At 38.9% G+C, this 20,476-nt stretch overlaps 2 protein-coding genes and 1 non-coding gene across 4 annotated transcripts; 1 reads left to right on the top strand and 2 right to left on the bottom strand.

Annotated features, from left to right (window-relative positions):
• Nucleotides 1–633: 633 nt before the first annotated feature.
• Nucleotides 634–1,053, bottom strand: LOC108330226 (uncharacterized). The gene has a single exon (XM_017564725.2). It carries the CDS (start codon nucleotides 1,051–1,053, stop codon nucleotides 634–636), a length of 420 nt encoding a protein of 139 aa, XP_017420214.1.
• Nucleotides 1,054–7,339: 6,286 nt separating this feature from the next.
• LOC128196435 (small nucleolar RNA U3) lies at nucleotides 7,340–7,562 on the top strand. Its single transcript, XR_008248724.1, has one exon. It is a non-coding gene; the product is annotated as a small nucleolar RNA U3 (small nucleolar RNA).
• A 10,310-nt stretch (nucleotides 7,563–17,872) lies between these two features.
• Nucleotides 17,873–20,436, bottom strand: LOC108330574 (CASP-like protein 4A3). 2 transcript variants are annotated; one of them, XM_017565061.2, is made up of 3 exons: nucleotides 19,051–20,436; nucleotides 18,733–18,868; nucleotides 17,873–18,316 (listed from the first exon to the last, which is right to left on the bottom strand). In XM_017565061.2, exons 1-3 carry the CDS (start codon nucleotides 19,542–19,544, stop codon nucleotides 18,122–18,124), a joined length of 825 nt encoding a protein of 274 aa, XP_017420550.1. In that variant the 5' UTR covers nucleotides 19,545–20,436; the 3' UTR covers nucleotides 17,873–18,121. The 2 variants fall into 2 exon arrangements, with proteins under 2 accessions (XP_017420550.1, XP_017420551.1); XM_017565062.2 differs by having other exon boundaries at nucleotides 17,873–18,276.
• Nucleotides 20,437–20,476: the final 40 nt, after the last annotated feature.

The raw sequence follows: 20,476 nt of genomic DNA, 5'->3' as shown, positions 1-20,476 counted from the left end.
ACATTGTGGGAAATATAAAAAAGAACGTGGCATCTTAGAAATTATTAGGTATATCTTCAGGTGGCCTGTAATGAATTTTAATAGATAATTTATGTTAGATATCATTGTTTAGACTATTTGAGTCAATGATAATTTTTGTTTTGCACACATATTCCATTGTTAAAAATATAAATATTTTTAATAGTGATAGTGTGTTAGTCAATTTTGATTCTTTGATTAATATAATTTGCATTGTTTTTAACATTTAAATTCATCTTATTATAATTTTGAGACAAATTCTAAATTTTTCATTTAAGGATTGTTTCAGGGAAGAATTAAAATAGTCTCTAAATTGACTAATATATTTAAGGCTTAATACCTCTTTTGGTCCCTCTTTAGGGGAGCAATGTTCAAGTCCGTCCTACCTTTTTTAAAAAGTTCAATATGATCCCAACTTGGGAAAAAAAAGATTAAATTAATCCTTTTTGGTTACGGCGTCAAAATTTTAACGGTAGAGCTGCCTAGTTGGCCAACACTTAATAAGCTGTCATATTTTTCTCATACGTGGAATATAATATGTTAATTTTGAATTTTAAAAGAACAATTTACTTGCCACACATCAGCTTTATGATAACTCTGCCATGGATCAAAGCTTTATGATAACTCTGCCATGGAAAATCTCTCGCTCTCCATAGCGGCCTCTGAATCAAGCCTGTCGGTGGCCATGCGGCTCTCCGCTGCGATGAAAACGGTACCATTGTGGGAAAAAGCACGATCACTGTCCATCTTCTTGCATGTCTCCTTTTTCAGATCCCCAAGCAGCAACACCAGCTCCTTGTTGAACACCACCGCTAAGTAGAACCCCTCTAGCGGCTCAGGCCCGAAACCAAACTTGGCACAACTCAAATCCCAAAAGATATCAATTTTACCAGATTGGACCTCCAAATTCTTGGACCCTTTTCTCTTTAAGAATAGCGATGACTTTATCTCAACCTTGTAGAGACAATGATTTCCCAAATCATCAATTCCCACGCTCAAGCCTTGACCCATCAGAGTTTTGGTCCAGGAGACCATGATCAGACATGAACAGTCGGGATTCTAGCTCTCAAAGGAACCCAAACTCAGATCAAACAAAAACCCAAATTCGAAAACCCTAATCCCAAATTGCAAGATTTGGGCTGCTATCCATTCCACTGCCATCATCGGAGATCACACACAGCGCATCACCACTCGGGACGAGCTCCATCGTCTCTCTGCAACAGCTGCCGAACGCGTTCTTCACTTCGTCGAAAAGCTCGTTAGCCTCGCAGTCTCCCTCTTCTCGCACTCCTCTCTCTCGCTGAACATGCCATTTAACTTTCCAGTGCCACGCAATCACAAAAAGTGGACACCTCATTATGTTTTGTCCACGCTGTCAGATGGATCGTTAAATATTTAACGCCGTGACCAAAAAGGATTAAATTGGACACTTTTTTCACAACTTGGGACCACATTGAACTTTTTAAAAAAGGTAGGACGAACTTGAACATTTCCCTTATAAAGAGGGACAAAAAGAGATATTAAGCCTATATTTATTTAATGAAAGATAAGATTCTAATTCTGAAGATGATGAATCAGTAGGAAGGAAGTTTGGTTAAAAAAGGTTAATAGTAAATGTTTTTAGAAATATATAATACATTTCCATAATCTGAAAATACACTTTAGAATATATAGTTCAAAATAAAAAAATACTTGGATTATACACTTTAGAGTACAAAAAGTATATTTAAGACTGTACAATCTAAAATAAGATTTGATTACATTTGTCCTGTGTTATATTATTTTATTTTTGTTTTGTTTTATATTATTTTATTTTTCTTTTATATTGTATTCTATTATTTTTATTTTTATTTAGAAAGATATTGTAACATCTTTTATATAGAACCTAATTGTGAATCCCCCTTGATTATTTAAACTTATATACAAGTTTACAATTCTAAAGATAATTTTGATTGAATATTTCAAAATAACTTAAGATTATGACTTTTGATTGATCGTTTTGATTAAAAGAAACACAAATAATATATGGTAGACAATATAAAAGTTTTATCTTTTGTGCTTCATTTGATGTGTTACAAGAGACAATTTAATGAAACTTCTGATGGCTATGAAGGACAGATAAATTGTAATAGCCTGTGTTTTACGGATTACAATATATAAATTATGTTCGACTTTCTTCTTGATTTAAAATTTTTGTTTACATCTTTAAGAGTAAAATTAAGTTTTTCCTATTAATTCTACAAATATTTTTCATAGTTACAAATTAGTTCTTGGAATTTCTTAAAATTACAAATTGTCCCTAAATATTTTTCAATAATATATGTAAGACCCTGGAAAATAACGTACGCTGGAGTACGCGTGGCAGCTGGAGATCGAGACACCCCAACAAGTACGTGGCAACCGCAGAGCGCGACACTTCACCTACGGACGCCAGGTGTCACGCCGCATGGAGTCTGGAGTAAGGAGCGCAGTGCAGTTGCGTGTTACTTTGAGAACGCGACACTTCAACAACGGACGCCAAGTGTCATGCCGAGGGGAGTCAGAAACCAGTTAGTGGAAAACAGGTGTCGGCTGAAGAGGGGACGTTCGTCCTCGACTGTGGAGCCAAATTTGAATCTCAGAAGAGTCTACTCCACTCTCTGCATTCACTTTCTTCCTTACCAAAACTCTGACCTTTCTTCTTCTCCACCTTCTCTCTACTGAAACTTCTCCTTTCTCTTCTCCGTTCTCGTTTCAGAAACCGTAGAACCATTCCTGGTGTCGTGAGCTTCAATTTGAACCGAACAGAATTGGGATCTGAGCTGGTAAGTTCTCGTCTCTAACCGTTCGACCATTTAGTTTCATGCGAACCCAAGTTCTGGTTGCATGCATGGGTTGTAGGTCTGAGTTGTTCTGATTTTGGTGTTTTAGATTAAGTGAAAGTTGTTGAGCGAAACCTGAGGGTAGAACGCTGTTAGAGGTCGAACTAAACCCTTGCATTTTGGGCGAACACTGCTATCCAGGTAAGGGAAGCTTATTAAATTTAATTCTTATGTTTGTCTTGTACTGTATGAACAATACGTGTGTCGCATGAAGTATGAACTGTGTTATTTGATTGTTGGTATATGATCATAAGTATGAGGTGTATATTGGTTGAGTATGCATGATCGAACGTTGCTGTACTGCATGAACATGATATATGTTGGTTGAAATGTATGATATGAGTGATACGTGTGAATATGAAATATACATGCTTAGAAGCAATGAACGTAAGTGAAACTTGAATATCAAATTCCCTATGATAACGTATGTCCGACATTAAACGGTTCTCGACCATTTGGTGTTCCAGTAAACTTCTTTGAATTGGAATACTATCATTTGGGAAGGATTCTGGTCGAGCATGAGCTATGTAGGTCTTTTACTTAGCTCATAATGAGCAGTGTCGATCTTACACATAATAATCGTATTGGGTAGTGCCCGGTCTTACACCAAGCGCTCTTACTCTTTTCTGGAAAAAAATCCTTGATAATGCAGATCCTTCATCTGTGTCGACCAACAGTGTCGAGCGTCCTTGATAATACAGATCCTTCATCTGTGTCGACCAACAGTGTCGAGCGTCCTTGATAATACAGATCCTTCATCTGTGTCGACCAACAGTGTCGAGCGTCCTTGATAATGCAGATCCTTCATCCGTGTCAACCAACAGTGTCGAGCGTCCTTGATAATGCAGATCCTTCATCTGTGTCGACCAACAGTGTCGAGCGTCCTTGATAATACAGATCCTTCATCTGTGTCGACCAACAGTGTCGAGTGTCCTTGATAATACAGATCCTTCATCTGTGTCGACCAACAGTGTCGAGCGTCCTTGATAATGCAGATCCTTCATCTGTGTCAACCAACAGTGTCGAGCGTCCTTGATAATACAAATCCTTCATCTGTGTCGACCAACAGTGTCGAGCGTCCTTGATAATACAGATCCTTCATCTGTGTCGACCAACAGTGTCGAGCGTCCTTGATCATACAGATCCTTCATCTGTGTCGACCAACAGTGTCGAGCGTCCTTGATAATACAGATCCTTCATCTGTGTCGACCAACAGTGTCGAGCGTCCTTGATAATACAGATCCTTCATCTGTGTCGACCAACAGTGCCGAGCGTCCTTGATAATACAGATCCTTCATATGTGTCGACCAACAGTGTCGAGCGTCCTTGATAATGCAGATCCTTCATCTGTGTCGACCAACAGTGTCGAGCGTCCTTGATAATACAGATCCTTCATCTGTGTCGACCAACAGTGTCGAGCGTCCTTGATAATACAGATCCTTCATCTGTGTCGACCAACAGTGTCGAGCGTCCTTGATAATACAGATCCTTCATCTGTGTCGACCAACAGTGTCGAGCGTCCTTGATCATACAGATCCTTCATCTGTGTCGACCAACAGTGTCGAGCGTCCTTGATAATACAGATCCTTCATCTGTGTCGACCAACAGTGTCGAGCGTCCTTGATAATACAGATCCTTCATCTGTGTCGACCAACAGTGTCGAGCGTCCTTGATAATACAGATCCTTCATCTGTGTCGACCAACAGTGTCGAGCGTCCTTGATAATACAGATCCTTCATCTGTGTCGACCAACAGTGTCGAGCGTCCTTGATAATACAGATCCTTCATCTGTGTCGACCAACAGTGTCGAGCGTCCTTGATAATACAGATCCTTCATCTGTGTCGACCAACAGTGTCGAGCGTCCTTGATAATACAGATCCTTCATATGTGTCGACCAACAGTGTCGAGCAACCTTCTTAATACAGGTCGTCCATCTATCTGGTAGTCGGTATTACTTTGTTTTGGAACGGGGTAAATTCTTCGGTCTCGTTCCTCACGGTTGTCCCCGTTATAAAGAGGGTTGAACGTTTGTGATTTTATGTACTTGGACTGAAAGATTATGAATGATGAACAATATATGTGATGAATAAACGGTTGTGGAATTTGAACGAGCGTTTCAGGAAGGAACGACTCTAGAGTGACAGTTGTGAATTGTAATGTATGAATGTGGACAAAGCTTGGCCGACGTTTCATCCTGATGTTCCGTGAGTACTCGTCCTCACGTAGAGGGGGTACATCATGTGTGGGAACGGCAGGAGGTCCTAGTCCATAACTATAACTTGGACAGAACGGACTAACCTCGGGTGGCAGCTGAGTAGAAATTCAGTTATCACATCACCCGGGTGCAAGAAACGTAGTAGCTACACAAGATTCATACAGTCCGGACGGTCAGTCTAGTATCAGAAATTGGTCGAGTGATTGAATGAGTTAAAATATATGTTGTGAAGTATCGATATGATGGTTATGTTTATGAAATGTGTATTTACTTGAATTAAATTCAATAAGCTTACCCTGTGTTCTTTTCCTTGTGTTGTCGATCGTCATTGTACGTCCGTCTTGTCCTTGCGATGATCATCCATGTGGATGGGAGCAGATGGAAGTGAGCTGCTGGAAGAGGCGCTGGAAGAAGAAGTTTTGGAAGACGTCAATCTGGTTGAAGTAGTGGTTAAGGTCGAGCCCTAGAGTGCTCGACATGTGGTAGTCTTTAGTTCTTCTGTTTAGCTTATGGAAGTTCAATTGCTGTTTGTGTAACCGTTAGTATTAGAACTTTGGAATACCGCTGGCTGTATTAATTTCTGTACCCTAAGTCGTCCGACATTTTGAACCTCGCATCTTTATGTAAAGACTGCACTGTTTTACTGTTAAATGTAATCAATTCTATTATATGGTGTCGACTGTATTTTTGGGATGTTACAATATACAACTTTGTTCTTATTTAATTTCTATTATTTACAACATAGTCCCTAATTTTTTTTCATAACTACGTAATAGTCCTAGTCTATTGTAAATAATTGCAATTAGGTCCTGATAAACTATTTAGGTGAATTTCTGAAAACACTTTAAAACTTCAATGAAAATTAATAATTTAATTTACAACTATTATATTTAAAATGAGCTTTGTTTCATATTTAATTTTCAATATGAATTTTTATTAAAATATCTCAAATAAAGTTGTTACTAGATAATCCGCAGATTTAGTTGGAAAATTTATCTTTATTAAGATTTACATAAACTTTTATTCTAAAAGTTTAGAAAAACATAAATATACAGAATAGGTGTTAGAATATATTAAAAATCATTTGAATTATTTTTTAATTGAAATATATTATTTTAGATTTAACGAAGGTTAAAATAGAAAAATGGTAAAATGGTGTATTAAAAACTTATTAACTCAAGTTTATTGTTTGGTTCTGATTGAAAAAAAGTAGTAATAAATTATTGTTAATCAAATTATCATGACTAAAATAAAGTATGCTCAACTTAGTAGTTAATAAATTAGATATGATTATCCTAATTGTTAGGTAGTAAGGATATTTATGTAATAACATAAATATCTTAGATATTTTAGACAGTTAAGATATTTGTCAAAGTCACTAGCCACATTTGTAGGTAAGGTGGTTATTTTTATAAATACAATGACAGGACAAAAGTCTAGGTACGTTCTCTTTATGCTCTAGAGATCCTGAATAATACTTCAGAACAGTATCCAATTACTCTCTTCTGAGCTTCAGCTCCATAACTCATATCTGACTTGAGCGTCGGAGTATCTTTGCAGGTACCCAGCCCACCTTATTCAGAGGATCAGCGAAGGAAGAAAGAAAGACAACACAGTGAAAGCAGCACAGGGAAGGAACAGAACAAGGTTGTTAGGTTCGTATCTTGGTCTCCACACCCCTACTGAAACATTTTGGCGCCCACCGTGGGGCCGAGTGCCAACCCAAAGAAGCCACAAGAGGAGCCTCGGCCTCAATGAATCACTCGTTCGAATAGAGCTACTCCATCTGCATCGCCACCATGATCCCCATCCGCGATCCGTTGACACCACTGTCACTACCAGATCAAATGACGCCTCCATCGGGTTTCTCTCCTTCTCCCCCTGTGAGTCATTGATGCCAGTAGACATCAACGAAATCACACCCCTTCGCGGGTCAGACTCAGCGCAGAAAACGCCCCCAAATTAGGTCCATCCATCAGCCTCCGTCACACCACCGGACACCACTGTCATAGGGGAACCATTAATTCATCCCCGTCACCTCCAAAACACGATCACAATGATCCTAAGACAGTGATGGAGACCACCAAACTCCAATCCACGGTGCATCTCAACAAGAACAGCCCACACCAGCACCTTCATTGGCGCCACTCTTCAGATTCCAAAACACGCAATCTAGACCAACCCCAATTCGAAAACTTCACAGCCTCTACTCGCAAAAACAAAACAATCAAAACCAACCCACATACAAATTATGAAGTCGCCGTCTGTTCTATAGGCTCGTGCCTCTGTATCCTTACGTTCTAAAGCGACAGGAACTGAAGTCTGGTGGATGAAGTATGATCCCGTGATCAGAGCGTGATGAACAGTAGTGTGAGGTTTTCCCTCTGGGCGAGACTGTGCACCAAATGTAAAGGATCGTTCCTTGATTTTACAAGCCAGGGATGATTACAGAATTATCTGACAGATTCCCCAATCAAAACCCAGAAACTAGGAAGCCATTACCAAACTCCCATTTTCCCTCCAGAGTCGCGAAACTCAGTTCGTATCACCATGAAGATCACAACGACAACCTAAATCGAAACCCCAAATCTACCATCCATCCCCACCTGAACCACTGAAACGCAATAACCCAATTGCACCAGGAATCTCTGATTTCCTAATTTCCACAAACCCCAATCCCCAAAATCGGAGAACAGAAAAACCCTAAATTCCCAAATCGCAACCCAAAGATCGCGCCCACCTCTTACAGGGCCGGACCACCCAGACGACAACCTCCGCTTCTTTGACATCGAAACATTGGAGGGCATCCGCCACCGCGCCAGTGCCGTCACAAGGTCACAACCTGGTCTGACTGGCGATTTTGCCAGGAGCTCGGTTCCAGTCACATGAGCAAGCTAACCGTCTGCGCGGAAGATTCCCACACGAAAAATCGCCAAAAAGATCGCAGACCCATTCTCCACGTCTTCCGCAACACCCACGCATTCCACGCGTAGTTCGGTTCTGCCTCCACATCATCCAACTATTCCCCAAACCTCAAACTCCGTACGAGCGTCCGACAAACTAGGTGTCGAGCGTCCAAACCGTCCTCACGTCCAGCCGCTCGGCATTCCACATTGGTTTAGGCCGCACGACAAACAAGTGGACGAACGTTCTTTCATTCCATCATCAACGTTCAGCCTAGAGCGTTCGTCACTTCGCTCATTACTGATGTTCGGCCTCTAGCGTTTGGCCTCGCTTATACTCGAACGCTCGACCATCAGTGTGTACGGGCGTCCAAAAGTCAATCGTTCGTCGTCGCCTTTCGGTTTCCAGGACGCTCAACAATCCGTGTGGACGAGCGTTCATGTAATCAGCGGTTCGTCCTCACGCTTCGGATTCGAACGCTCGACAAGCCTTGTGAACGAGCGTTCCAGCACGGCTATGGACGAGCGTTCAAGCAATCGGCCGTTCGGCCTCGACTATTGGATTCGAACGATCGACAATCAATTTGGACGAGCATTCGAATAATATTCCGCTCGGCCTCGCCTACGTAGACGAACGCTCCACAATCAATATGTGGACGAGCGTTCGTCAATCCATTTCAAAGAGCGCTCGTCCATTCGTTTCAAGGAGCGCTCGTCAAACCCATGTCAACGAGCGTTCAAACGTAAGACCGTTCGTCCTCACCTTTTGGATTCTAACGCTCGACACTCAATATGGACGAGCGTTCAAACAGTGGACCGTTCGTCATCACCCTTCGGACTTGAACGCTCGACAGTGCCTGTGGACGAGCGTTCAAGCAGACAACCGTTCGTCCTGAAGCGCCGCAAGTTCAGACTCGTGTACGTCAAGGACGTTCGTCCTGAGACGTCCCGCAATCAGCCTTGCGTTCGGCTTTTCGGTTTCGAGGACGTTCGATCTATATCGCTCGACCAAACTTCAACACGAGCGTTAACAAACTGCGCGACAAACAATGTGGCGAGCGCTCAAACCGTCCTCTCGCCCAGCCGCTCGACTCTCCACTTGGTTTAGGCCGCTCTACAAACAACGGGACGAACGTTCAAATCATCCCCGACGTTCGCCCACTCGATCACCAGCGACGTTCGTCCACTCTGTTCTCAATGATCAGCCATCCAGAGTCAGTTCGTCCTCAAAACGTCACACACACAACCTCGCTAACGTTCGGCCTCGACTTTCGTGCTCGAATGCTCGACAATCAGTGTGTACGAGCGTCCAAACAGCCAAAGTTCGGCCTCGACGTTCAGAATCGAACGCTCGACAATCAGTGTGTACGACCGTCAAAGCAATCAGTGTGAGACCGTTCGGTATCCCTTCGCTTTCAACCGCTCATCCTCACGTTCGGTCTCTACCGCTCGACCATACTTCAAGAGGAGCGCTCCCACATTCGGCCTCATTAGCGTTCGGCATCTTAGCTGCAACCGTTCGGCCAATCACTTCATTAGCGTTCGCATATTTCCGCAGGAAGCATTCGATCACTTCATCTCTTTGACGCTCGGCCTCAAGCGTCCAGCCGCCAGGTTTGCAACTTGACCAAACAGTCTCACCTATATGCTTAATATTATTTCTTACAGTGCAGATAAACATATCTTGTACATAAAAGCGGACACTTGAAAGCCGATCATCCTGAAGCACTTCTAAACCCAGCAGATGTTCGCCCAAGAACACCCACGTGCATAAAGGGATACACTCCCGCTGGCCGATGTTCGCCCTAGAACACCCAGGTGCATCGAACAACACGTGCATAAAGGGATACACTCCCGTTGGCCGATGTTCGCCCTAGAACACCCAGGTGCATCGAACAAAGGGACACACTCCCGCTGGTAGATGTTCGCCCCAGAACACCCAAACAATCAAACTTAGGGGACCATCCCCATAGCCTAGCTTATGTTCGCCCAAGAACATCTACTTTCAAAGAATCTGTCGTTCAACATCGAAGGAGTTCGTCATTTGGTCTCAACGCTCGACATTCAATTGTAACGAGCGTCCACTCAGTCCGTCGTTCGGCCTCAACGCTCGACAATCAAATGTCAACAAGCGTCCAAACTTCGCTGGACATTCCATGTTTTCGAGCGTTCAAAAAGTGCTCGCCAATTCAGTACAACGAGCGTCCCAACATCACTCGCAAATTCATATCAACGAGCGTTCAAGAAGCGCTCACCAATGCATGTCAACAAGCGTTCAAGAAGCGCCGGCCAATGCATGTCAACGAGCGTCCAAATATCGCTCGACATTCATTGCAACGAGCGTTCAAATACCGCTCGTCAATCCACATCAACAAGCGCTCGTCAATCCATGTTTTCGAGCCTTCAAGAAGTTGGCCGTTCGGCCTCACGAACCCAGGTGCACGAACGTTCGACCTTTTGTTTCTTAAGCGTTCGCCGACCCAGCTTTTTACCATTCGTCTTGGCCTCTATTTGGCTCATCAAACGCAATTGCTCAGTCATCCTTGATTTAAAACATTCAATCCACACATAAACGACAACCACAAACACGCTCCCCAACACAACCTCCCTCAAACTCATAAGTCCTATAGTTACCACGTTCATAAAACAGAACGGTTAACTCGGACTTGGGGGGCATGTTAGGTAGTAAGGATATTTATGTAATAACATAAATATCTTAGATATTTTAGACAGTTAAGATATTTGTCAAAGCCACTAGCCACATTTGTAGGTAAGGTGGTTATTTTTATAAATACAATGACAGGACAAAAGTCTAGGTACGTTCTCTTTATGCTCTAGAGATCCTGAATAATACTTCAGAACAGTATCCAATTACTCTCTTCTGAGCTTCAGCTCCATAACTCATATCTGACTTGAGCGTCGGAGTATCTTTGCAGGTACCCAGCTCACCTTATTCAGAGGATCAGCGAAGGAAGAAAGAAAGACAACACAGTGAAAGCAACACAGGGAAGGAACAGAACAAGGTTGTTAGGTTCGTATCTTGGTCTCCACACCCCTACTGAAACACTAATAAATAAGAAATTAATTTTCAATTATTCTTATAATCTTACTCAAAAGGTTAATAAAATGGATAATCATACTTTAATAACATTGTTTGACAACATTTTGGTATGGGGAACGTGTTAAAATATGATTGGTCCCACATGGGAATGAATTTAAAAAATGAGTAACGACGTGGAAACAGAATTGGGGGCATGGTTTCAATTGAGGAGATTTCAATTTAACTTTTCAGAATTTGAATTTGAGGCACTTTTAGAGAGATAAGCCAAGCTCAGAGAGAGAACACGAAAATTTTAGAGAGAGAACCCAAGCTCAGAGAGAGAACGCAAACCCTAGAGAGAACCGAATGCGAACCCAAACCGCCGTTCACGAAACCCACCCACCAACCCATTTTCGTGTCTCTTCCGAGAAGCATCGCGGTCCTTTGTCCGCCGAAGTGCCACTGTTCACGTGTTCCTTGTAGCGTCCTTCGTCCCAGCCACCGAAAAGCATTCGTCTTCATTGAAGCGTGGTCGGACTGACGCTGCTGAAGTTGGTGGGACTGTCGCCGGTGAAGTCAACGTTGTAGGCGTCGCCTTTACGCGTGAAGGAACCATCGAAGTTGGAAACCGCCATTGGAGGTGCGTTTTGAAGGTTGGCTCCATTCTTTTTGGTAATGCATTTATTGTGTTCGGTTGGTATAATTTGTTCAAATTATTTTGGGCATTTATGGGTTGTTGTGTTATTTCAATTTTTTTCGTTGTATGGTTTACGTTGGCATGAAAGTGTGTAGAACATTTTGTGGTTGATGTGGTTTTTGGTTGAAAAGTATGAATGTATTGGGTTTATGGTAGATATTGGGTTATTTAGACTATGGTTTTGTATTATGTTTGGTTATTTCAGTTATTGTTGGGTTAAATAACATTATTTTATTGTTGGAATTTGTTTGTTGTAGATATGATTGTGGAATAATTGTTTTGAAATTTATGGAGTTGTGGGATGACATTGAGAAATATGAAGGCAACACAATGCCCAGTTACACATCTCTAAGTTATAAAAATTTTAATGTTTTGGAGCTTTGATAGAAATGGTGCATTTTATTGATATGTTGTGAATTATTGTTTTTGTAGGAGCAACGCAACAGGTTAGGGATAAGTATGTTTGTGATTGGATTTTGGATGTGGACAATGTGCGGAGGGATGAGTGTTGAAAGATTTAGGCATTTTGTAGATGTTGTTGAATATGGATTTTTGCAATGTTATTGATGGTTTGTTTAGAACATTTTCAATGTGTATTGATGAGGTCTGAATGTACATATTTGTTGGCCAAAAGCTTCAAAGAAATGTACTCGTCACATTTATTATAAATGAAAAACATTGATCATAATGATCAATGTTTGTCCTGCAGTCCCCACAAGTTTTGAATGTGATTATTTATGAAATGTTGTGTGTACAGGGTTCGATTTAGAATAGACAATGTAAAAAAATTATGTTAATTCTCAAATCCCTACTTATTTTGCCTTTGCTATTGGTGTTGTTTCTGCACCATGAGTTTTATAAAGATTGGTTCCTTGGACATGTAATTGTATATTACTGAAATAATAATTGTGTCCACGTCACTTTTAAGATGAAAATATGTTATGGAATAGATTAGGCATATGAAAATGTGTGTCATCTTCGTAGTTGACATGCCTATGCAAAATCTCTGCCTGAAGTCCCCACTTATTTTGCCTTTGCTAGCAGTGTTGTTTCTACACCATGAGTTTTGCAAAGATTGGTTCCTTGGACATGGAATTGTATATAACTGGAATAATAATTGTGTTCACGTCACTTTTAACTTCAAAATATCTTCAGAAATAGATTAGGCACTCCAAAATGATTGTCATCTTCGTAGTTGACCTTCATATGCAAACCTTTGCCTAAAGTACCCTCTTATTTTATCTTTGGTACCAGTGTTGTTTGTGCAGCATGAGTTTTACTAAATATGATTTCTTGGCCATGGACTTCTATATAAATGGCATAATAATTGGTTCCACATCACTTTTAAGTTGAAGAATGATGAGTAATAAATTAGGCAGTCCAAAATGAGTGTAATCTTCGTAGTTGACCTACTTGTGCAAAACATTTTCCTGAAGTACTCACTTATTTTGCCTTTGCTATCACTGTTGTTTCTACACCATGAGTTTTACTAATTACGGTCAACGACGCTGGTGAACAAACAATACTTTCATCAACGACGACGCTTTTCGAAAGAAGCATGAAAATGAGTGGGTGGGTGGGAGGGAAGTCCTTCTTTCTAGGGTTCGGGTTCTCTCCGACACTGCGGTTGTGACTGCATGGGTGGGTGGGTGCGTTTCGTGAACGGCATCACTCCGGCGACGCTCTTGGGAACGGGCACGAAAATGGGTGGGTGGGTGAAAGGGAAGAACTTCTCTCTAGGGTTCGCATTCTCTATCTAAGCTTGGCTTATCTCTCTAAAAGTGCCTCAAATTCAAATTTTGAAAAGTTAAATTGAAACCCCCTCAATTGAAACCTTGCCCCCTATTCTGTTTCCACGTAATTACCCATTTTCTAAATTCATTTCCATGTGGACCAGTCACATTTTGTCACGTGGCCCGTGTCAAAATGTTGTCAAGCAATGTTGTTAAAGTATCATTATCTTAATAAAATACAATTGAAATAATAAACTATTAAAGTCAAAGTATAATGTGATGAAATTAATAAAGAAGATTGATATGAAAAATATAAATGTGAATTTGATAACCATAAATAAAGCAACAAATTAATCAAAGATTTTAAAACAATTACAGTAGAAGAGATTGATTCCTCAAATAAATTCCACTACGTCTAATTATGTTTATTATTTTATTTTCTTACCAAGTAAAAAATTAACTAATCAAAGTATATTCTTAATTAACTCATATTAAAGTTTTTAACATTATTTATTTTCAATTAGTAAAAAAAAATCATTTAATCATACGAAAGTTTCTAACTTTAATTAAAGTATATTTTCAATTAAATTTATCAAACTTATGTGATCAATGTGTGTATAGATTAAAGCAATTGCTAATTAGTTACAATGCAAAAATCATTACTTTCTATTTGATTTGGAATGAAAATAGATAAATGAAAATCATAACAATAATCAAAAGAACAAAGAAGTTATTTTAATCTAACCTAATAATTCATAATGAAATTACAGTAGAATGAATCCAAGAAGTTTAACTCTCCATTAATGTAGTGATATACATGATGAATGAAACAAAAATTGAAAAAGAGAGGGGAAAGAAAGTGGTAGATGTGGTGGATGATAGCTTCATAAAATTAGAGTGTCCAAGACTTCTTTTTTCTACTTCTCCCAAGTCTCTTTATATATAATTTGATTGGGCTTGGATATGACCTTTAAGTTGCCAAAATCTATTTTCTAATAATGTAATATCTCTCAAATAATTAACATATTGATAAGTTTTAAAAATATTTGATAGATATTTTCTGTTGATAATTTCTTATATAATTAAATTAATTATTTTAAAGACATTTAATAAAATAGCAACAACTAATTTTCTATCCAATTTTCAATTTAGCCCCTATAGGTCTGTCTTTGTACTTTTATATTAGTTCAAAACAGCCTGAGCTCACATGTGAGACCAAATATGCATTTTTTGGCAGTTGTGATGGTGAGTTGTCTTCTTCAATGTTGTACACTCTTTTTGGTATGATTTTCTTCCTTTTCAGGTGGTTGCTTCTCGTGGTGGAAGAAGGCCCTAACATGACTCACGTACTGAATTATTGCTACATGCACGAGGTTCGAAGGCACTATGCATGTTTCTGTTCGTTGTGCATCCTGGTGTTCATGGGTGGCACAACATGAAGCTCCACATCAGCTCCTATGTGACTTACAACACGATTGAAATTCTTTGATGAATGTGTGATGGTTGGAGGCATAAACTGGCAGCGACTGGGTTTTCCAGTGACTTGTACTCATCAATCTAGTGTTGGGAATGGTGTGATTACATGGAGATCAGCCAGGCAAACAATTATTGCAAGATCAATAATGTAATCTAAGTTTGTTGTTCTTGAAATGGTTGGTAGTGAAGCTAAGTAGTTGAAAAACTTCTTAGCAAACATTCCATTGGGAATGAAACCAACTTCGTCTGTGTCAATACATTGTGATTGCCAATCGACAATAGTTATAGCTAAAAACAAGAATTACAATGGAAAGAAAAAACATATACAATTGAAACATAATTTGGTGAAGTAGTTCCTAAATAGTGAAACTATTTCCATTGTTTTGTGAAGTCAGAACCAAATCTAGGATATCCTCTAACTAAACCCGTGGGAAGAAACATAATATTAGAAACATCAAAGGGAATAAGACTTAAGCCATTTGCAAACAAACAAGTAATGGTAACCCAACCTTTATGATTGGAGATCCTATGAATAAGGTTCATATGGGTAAAAACAAGTCATTTGTTAGTTCTAATAACACTAAATTGATTTTAAATCAATATTTTCCATTCCTATGATGTGTATATGTGTGAAGGTTCTAGAGACTACATTAATGAGAGGTTAAACTTTGTAACTAAAATTCTATGTGGTGTAAGAATTTTAGATTAAATAAACTTTCTAATGATTTTCATATCCCTTATGAGTGGTGTATGATGTGCAACATATATTTTATGAAATCACCTATATGAGAGTTGAGGGAGGTCGCTTGTATGAGATCTTAGCATGATCTCTAGAGACTCATGAATACCGAACACGCTTATGGCCTAGTAAACGCAACACACTGATAACAACAAGGATTATGGGAATGTATTGTGATTGATAAGCTGCTAACATATACTAAGTTGTTTGGTTCATATAGCTACTTATATCAACTACATTGTGTGTAAGTTTATCAATCTAGGACTAGCTCATATAGCTTACTATATCAGTTTTAATGCATTAAATCTTATATAAGACCTAGGATTTTCTTCTTTCAGCTTTTCTATATCTTATCTTTTGCAATATGTAGGGGATTGTAATAAGAAAACATATCTTATAACAATATTGCAAAATATAAATTTTACATACTTGTTCACGTCTAACACAAGACTCACTCCCCTCTTTGAAAAGCTTAGGATCCATTAGCATTGGAAAAATTTGACCGTTGTGGGGTTGTTGCAAATATCCTCTGCATGCCATGGAAAAACATACTAAGTCTGGGACAATTGCAAGAGAAGAGGTTGAGCATTTTATTTCAACAGGGAAAATGAAAAATATATCATCCAGACAAAGTTTTTGATTATGCAATCTAATGTCATCGAATCAGATGTTTATCTTTCATGCCATCTCCTTGCCTGTAGCACCTACTTATTTTAACACAATTTTAGAAGATGTAACACAGTTGTGGCATTGCAGGTTTGACCATTTAAGCTTTAAAGGCTTACATACTTTGCAACAAAAAGGAATGATGGAAGGTTTACCACTGCTTAACTCGTCCTCTAAGTTATGCAAAGATTGTCTAATTGAGAAACAACATCAAGATTCATTTCCCATGAGAAGTTCTTGGAGAGCTTCATAGATTCTTCAACTTGTTCATGCTGACATTTGCGGACCCATTAAGCTAGCCTCAAATAGAAAGAAAAGGTATCTGCTTACTTTTATTTATGATTTCAGTCGAAAAACTTTGGTTTAGTTTTTGGTAGAAAAATAAGAGACCTTTACTTTTTTCAAAAACTTCAAATTATATGTTGAGAAAGCAACAAATATTTCACTCAAAGGGTTGTGCACATATCATGGTGGAGAGTTCACATCTCAAGAATTCAATAAGTTTTGCAATGCGCATGGAGAGCAAAAACAATTAATAGTAGCATATTCACCGCAAAGAATGGTGTTGTAGAACAAAAGAATCGAACAATCATGAATTTGGTTCGCAACATGCTATCTAAAAAGAAAGTGCCTAATTTTAAGATTTGTAACATTTTATAATGAATCAAAGCAACTCAATTCAAACTCCTATAGTTCCTAATTTTAAGATTTGTAAAGATGAAGGAAGATAACATGTGGATAAAACTTGCTTCATGCAAATAGTGAGTTGTCTTATGTATCTTACTTTGACTTGTATAAATTTAATGTTTGTTGTAAGTCTTTTGAGTAGGTATATGGAGAATCTCACTTGACTCCATTTACAACATTGCAAATAGGATACTAAAGTATACATACAAAATTATTGAATTTGGAACTTTTTACAAAAACGGAGGAACTAATAAACTCATAACATGTATTGATAGTGATTATGCTAAAGATGTGGATCATAGAAAAAGTACAATAAAAAATGTCTTTCTTTTTGGATTTAGACTTGTATCATGGTGTTCAAAGAAACAATCAATTGTCAATTACAGAGACAAAATTCATTGCAACAACATCATGTTCCTGTCAAACTATTTAGCTAAAAAGGTTGTTCATTACACTTAATCAAACTAAGCAAGAGTCCATAACTATTCAATTCGACAATAGTTCTGTTCGTTTTAACTTTTTTCAAGAATTTGTACAAACAAGAGTAATAAAATTGATTCATTGTAATACTTCGAAATAAATTGTTGATGTAATAATAAAATCTCTCATTGAATGTTTTTCTGAAGCTGCGTGCATTGGAATCTGTAAAAAAAGCCATGTAAACTAATTTCTTTATATTAAAAGAATATAGTTAAAGAGAGAATTTGTTAGAAATTAGTCAAATAAAATTTCTGTTTATGATAGAACAGTTTCTTTCAAAATATCTTTCTTTCACACAATCACTTTCCTGTTAAGTTATCAAATCAAACAAAGAAAATCTGTTGTCCAGCCTCCCATTTGGAACACGAACAATATACTGAAACTGTGTATATACATAAATCCGTCAGTACAGTACAAACTCTCGAGCATCAACAATTTCTTTACATGTTTGGAAGCACAGTTCATGTTGTTTTCCACGTTCTTGCTTCCACGTTTTTGGGGTTCTTGGATGTGATGATAAATCATGTATCAAATCAGTTTCAAACAAGTATTACTCTATTCCATCACGGTAGAAGAGAAGTTGGGAGGAGAAGTAGGTGTGAGGTTCACATGGAGCTGCGGTTGCATAGGGTGTAACCAGAGATGAGTGAACTCATAGCAAAGGCAAGAAAAGCGAGGAAGGACATTGCAATTGAAGCAGTGGCCATTTCTGTGAACTCATCTTTCCCCCAATTCGATATCCAATCATCAACCCGTGTGGCTGCAGATGATGATGCTGATATCAGAAGATAAGCCAGAACCTACGCATCAATTCATCACAAAAATATCACGACTTTCAACCACAAAAAATGGTTTTCGCTATTGCTCTAGTGCAAAATCTCCAAATTAACAAACAGAACGTTGAAACAATCTTCTTTTCAGGACAATATGTAATCTTTACAAGAGAGTATCATATTTGAATCAGAAGAATCTCTATTAACGTTTAAAAAAATTCTAAGTATTTAATTCAACAGTATATTCAAACTTAAACTCCAGATCACTGAATATTCCAACATGAACTCAAAATTACTAGTTATACTACCACAACATAACCTTCCTTGATTCAAGCAGTAGTGTACTAATTTGACTAATATTGGGTAGACTGAACATGCTCACTTCTCTGACAGAAAAGAAGTAAAGTAAAACATAGGAACAGAAACAGAGTGGTAGGACATGCCTGATCCATGAAGAAATCAAAGTGGTTGCGAAGGTGGTGACTGATAAAGTGTTTACCCGTGGCAAGTTGACATGACAGATCACATGCTTGCAACGCTGAGTATGCAAATCCAATTATATTCACAGATAAACAGTACCTGCCAGAAATGAATTATCATAAACACATACCAATAACTTCCACATTTCTACAATCACCAACCATGCATACATTCATTTATCAATTTAACCTAATTTTGACTAAACAAACTTTAAAAATTAATTAATAAATAATAATACTTAAAATTGATAATCATACAAATAGTAATGATGATTTCAATACCTATATTCTCTATAGCGATCAAAGGAGTCACCGCTCCATCCTTGCGTCTTATCCGCCGCCATAACAGAAAACGAAATCAGACACACCACCATCTCGCTCAGCCGGAACCCTAGGGCCGCCTTGCACACCGTCTCCTCCGTAGTCCACCCGGACGACCTCGATCTCCTCTCGCCTCCAACCATCGCAGGAGCCGCTTTCGCCGCCGGACGCTGCGTCTCCTCCGTCACCGTGCCGTTGAACACCCTCAACGGAGGCGGCATATTTTCCGGTGGCTTCCGGTGCTCCGCGCGCTTGTCCGGAACGAGCTGCTTGAGGTTGCCGACGGTGACGATTGCCATAGAGTGGTCCGCATGCCTTTCCGTCAAGTTTCCCGGCGATCGGTATTCCGGAGACTCCGGCGGATCGGTCCCGTCCCACCGCATCGGCGAGTGGAATTGGAGCGGCGAGTCCAACTGAGTGGACGACTCCGAGCCTTTGGAGAGCGATTTTTTCATGACGACGGTGTGATCCTTGTGAGTTGCGATTCTTCCTTTTCCGTTTGCATTGGTGTGGTGAAGCGAAGATTATAAAAGAAAGACGACGAGTGAGAAAAAACAAAAGTGAATTGCAATGAAAAAGGAAAAAGGTTGGTTTGGGTGGTGGGAAAAGAAAAAGAAGGATGTTTTAGTTTTTCGTCATTGTTCCTTAGCGCAAGACGTGCCACCTCGGTTACTTCACTGTCTCTAGTGCTCTACTGACTGTGTTAGTCTAAAAGGAAAAGCTATAATTGTTGCCTTTTAAACCAACCACTTTTTAATTTCTATTTCTAATTATATTATAACAGCCTTTATCTTTATTTTAAATTAAATTTTATAAGTCTTAAGTTACCAACTAAAAATAACAAATAATATTTCCATTCATTAAGGTATTATCTTGATTTTTAACATTTACTATCATAAATACGCTGATTAATTAATGATGAAAAGACAAAAGTATCAATATGACAGATGAAAAGATTGGGTTAGTTATCTGTAGCAATGGAGATACATAACTTTTTCTTGGTGCTATATTTAAGTCGTCGTGGTTATTCTGAAAAGGACGAAGAAAATCGATGCGGGCCCGATTAAAATATAAACAAACCTTTTCAAATGGAGAAAAGTAACTTGATTTCGTTTCAGTGAACTCACTATCGTGTAATAAGAAGAAGAAAAGAAGACAATATCTCTTACTTTAACTCAGCTTCCATTGTAAAGGTTCCCATTGCGCATTTTAATGCAACTTATTCTTGTGCAAACATCTAAGGTCCTAAAAATAACTATAAAATACATCACTGAAAGCAACCTGCTACATAATGGAGCACTTGCTTTCTCACGAGACACCTTTTTATCTCTTCACACGTCTCCAAAAGCACTATAGGTTTATTCAGGAATCTAGCTTGAGGCATCTG

This window comes from Vigna angularis, chromosome 4 (assembly GCF_016808095.1).
Source record: "Vigna angularis cultivar LongXiaoDou No.4 chromosome 4, ASM1680809v1, whole genome shotgun sequence".
In the NCBI taxonomy this organism is placed as follows: domain Eukaryota; kingdom Viridiplantae; phylum Streptophyta; class Magnoliopsida; order Fabales; family Fabaceae; genus Vigna; species Vigna angularis.
The sequence above is the reverse complement of the archived record's forward strand: the minus strand, read 5'-3'. Positions and strand labels throughout refer to the sequence as shown.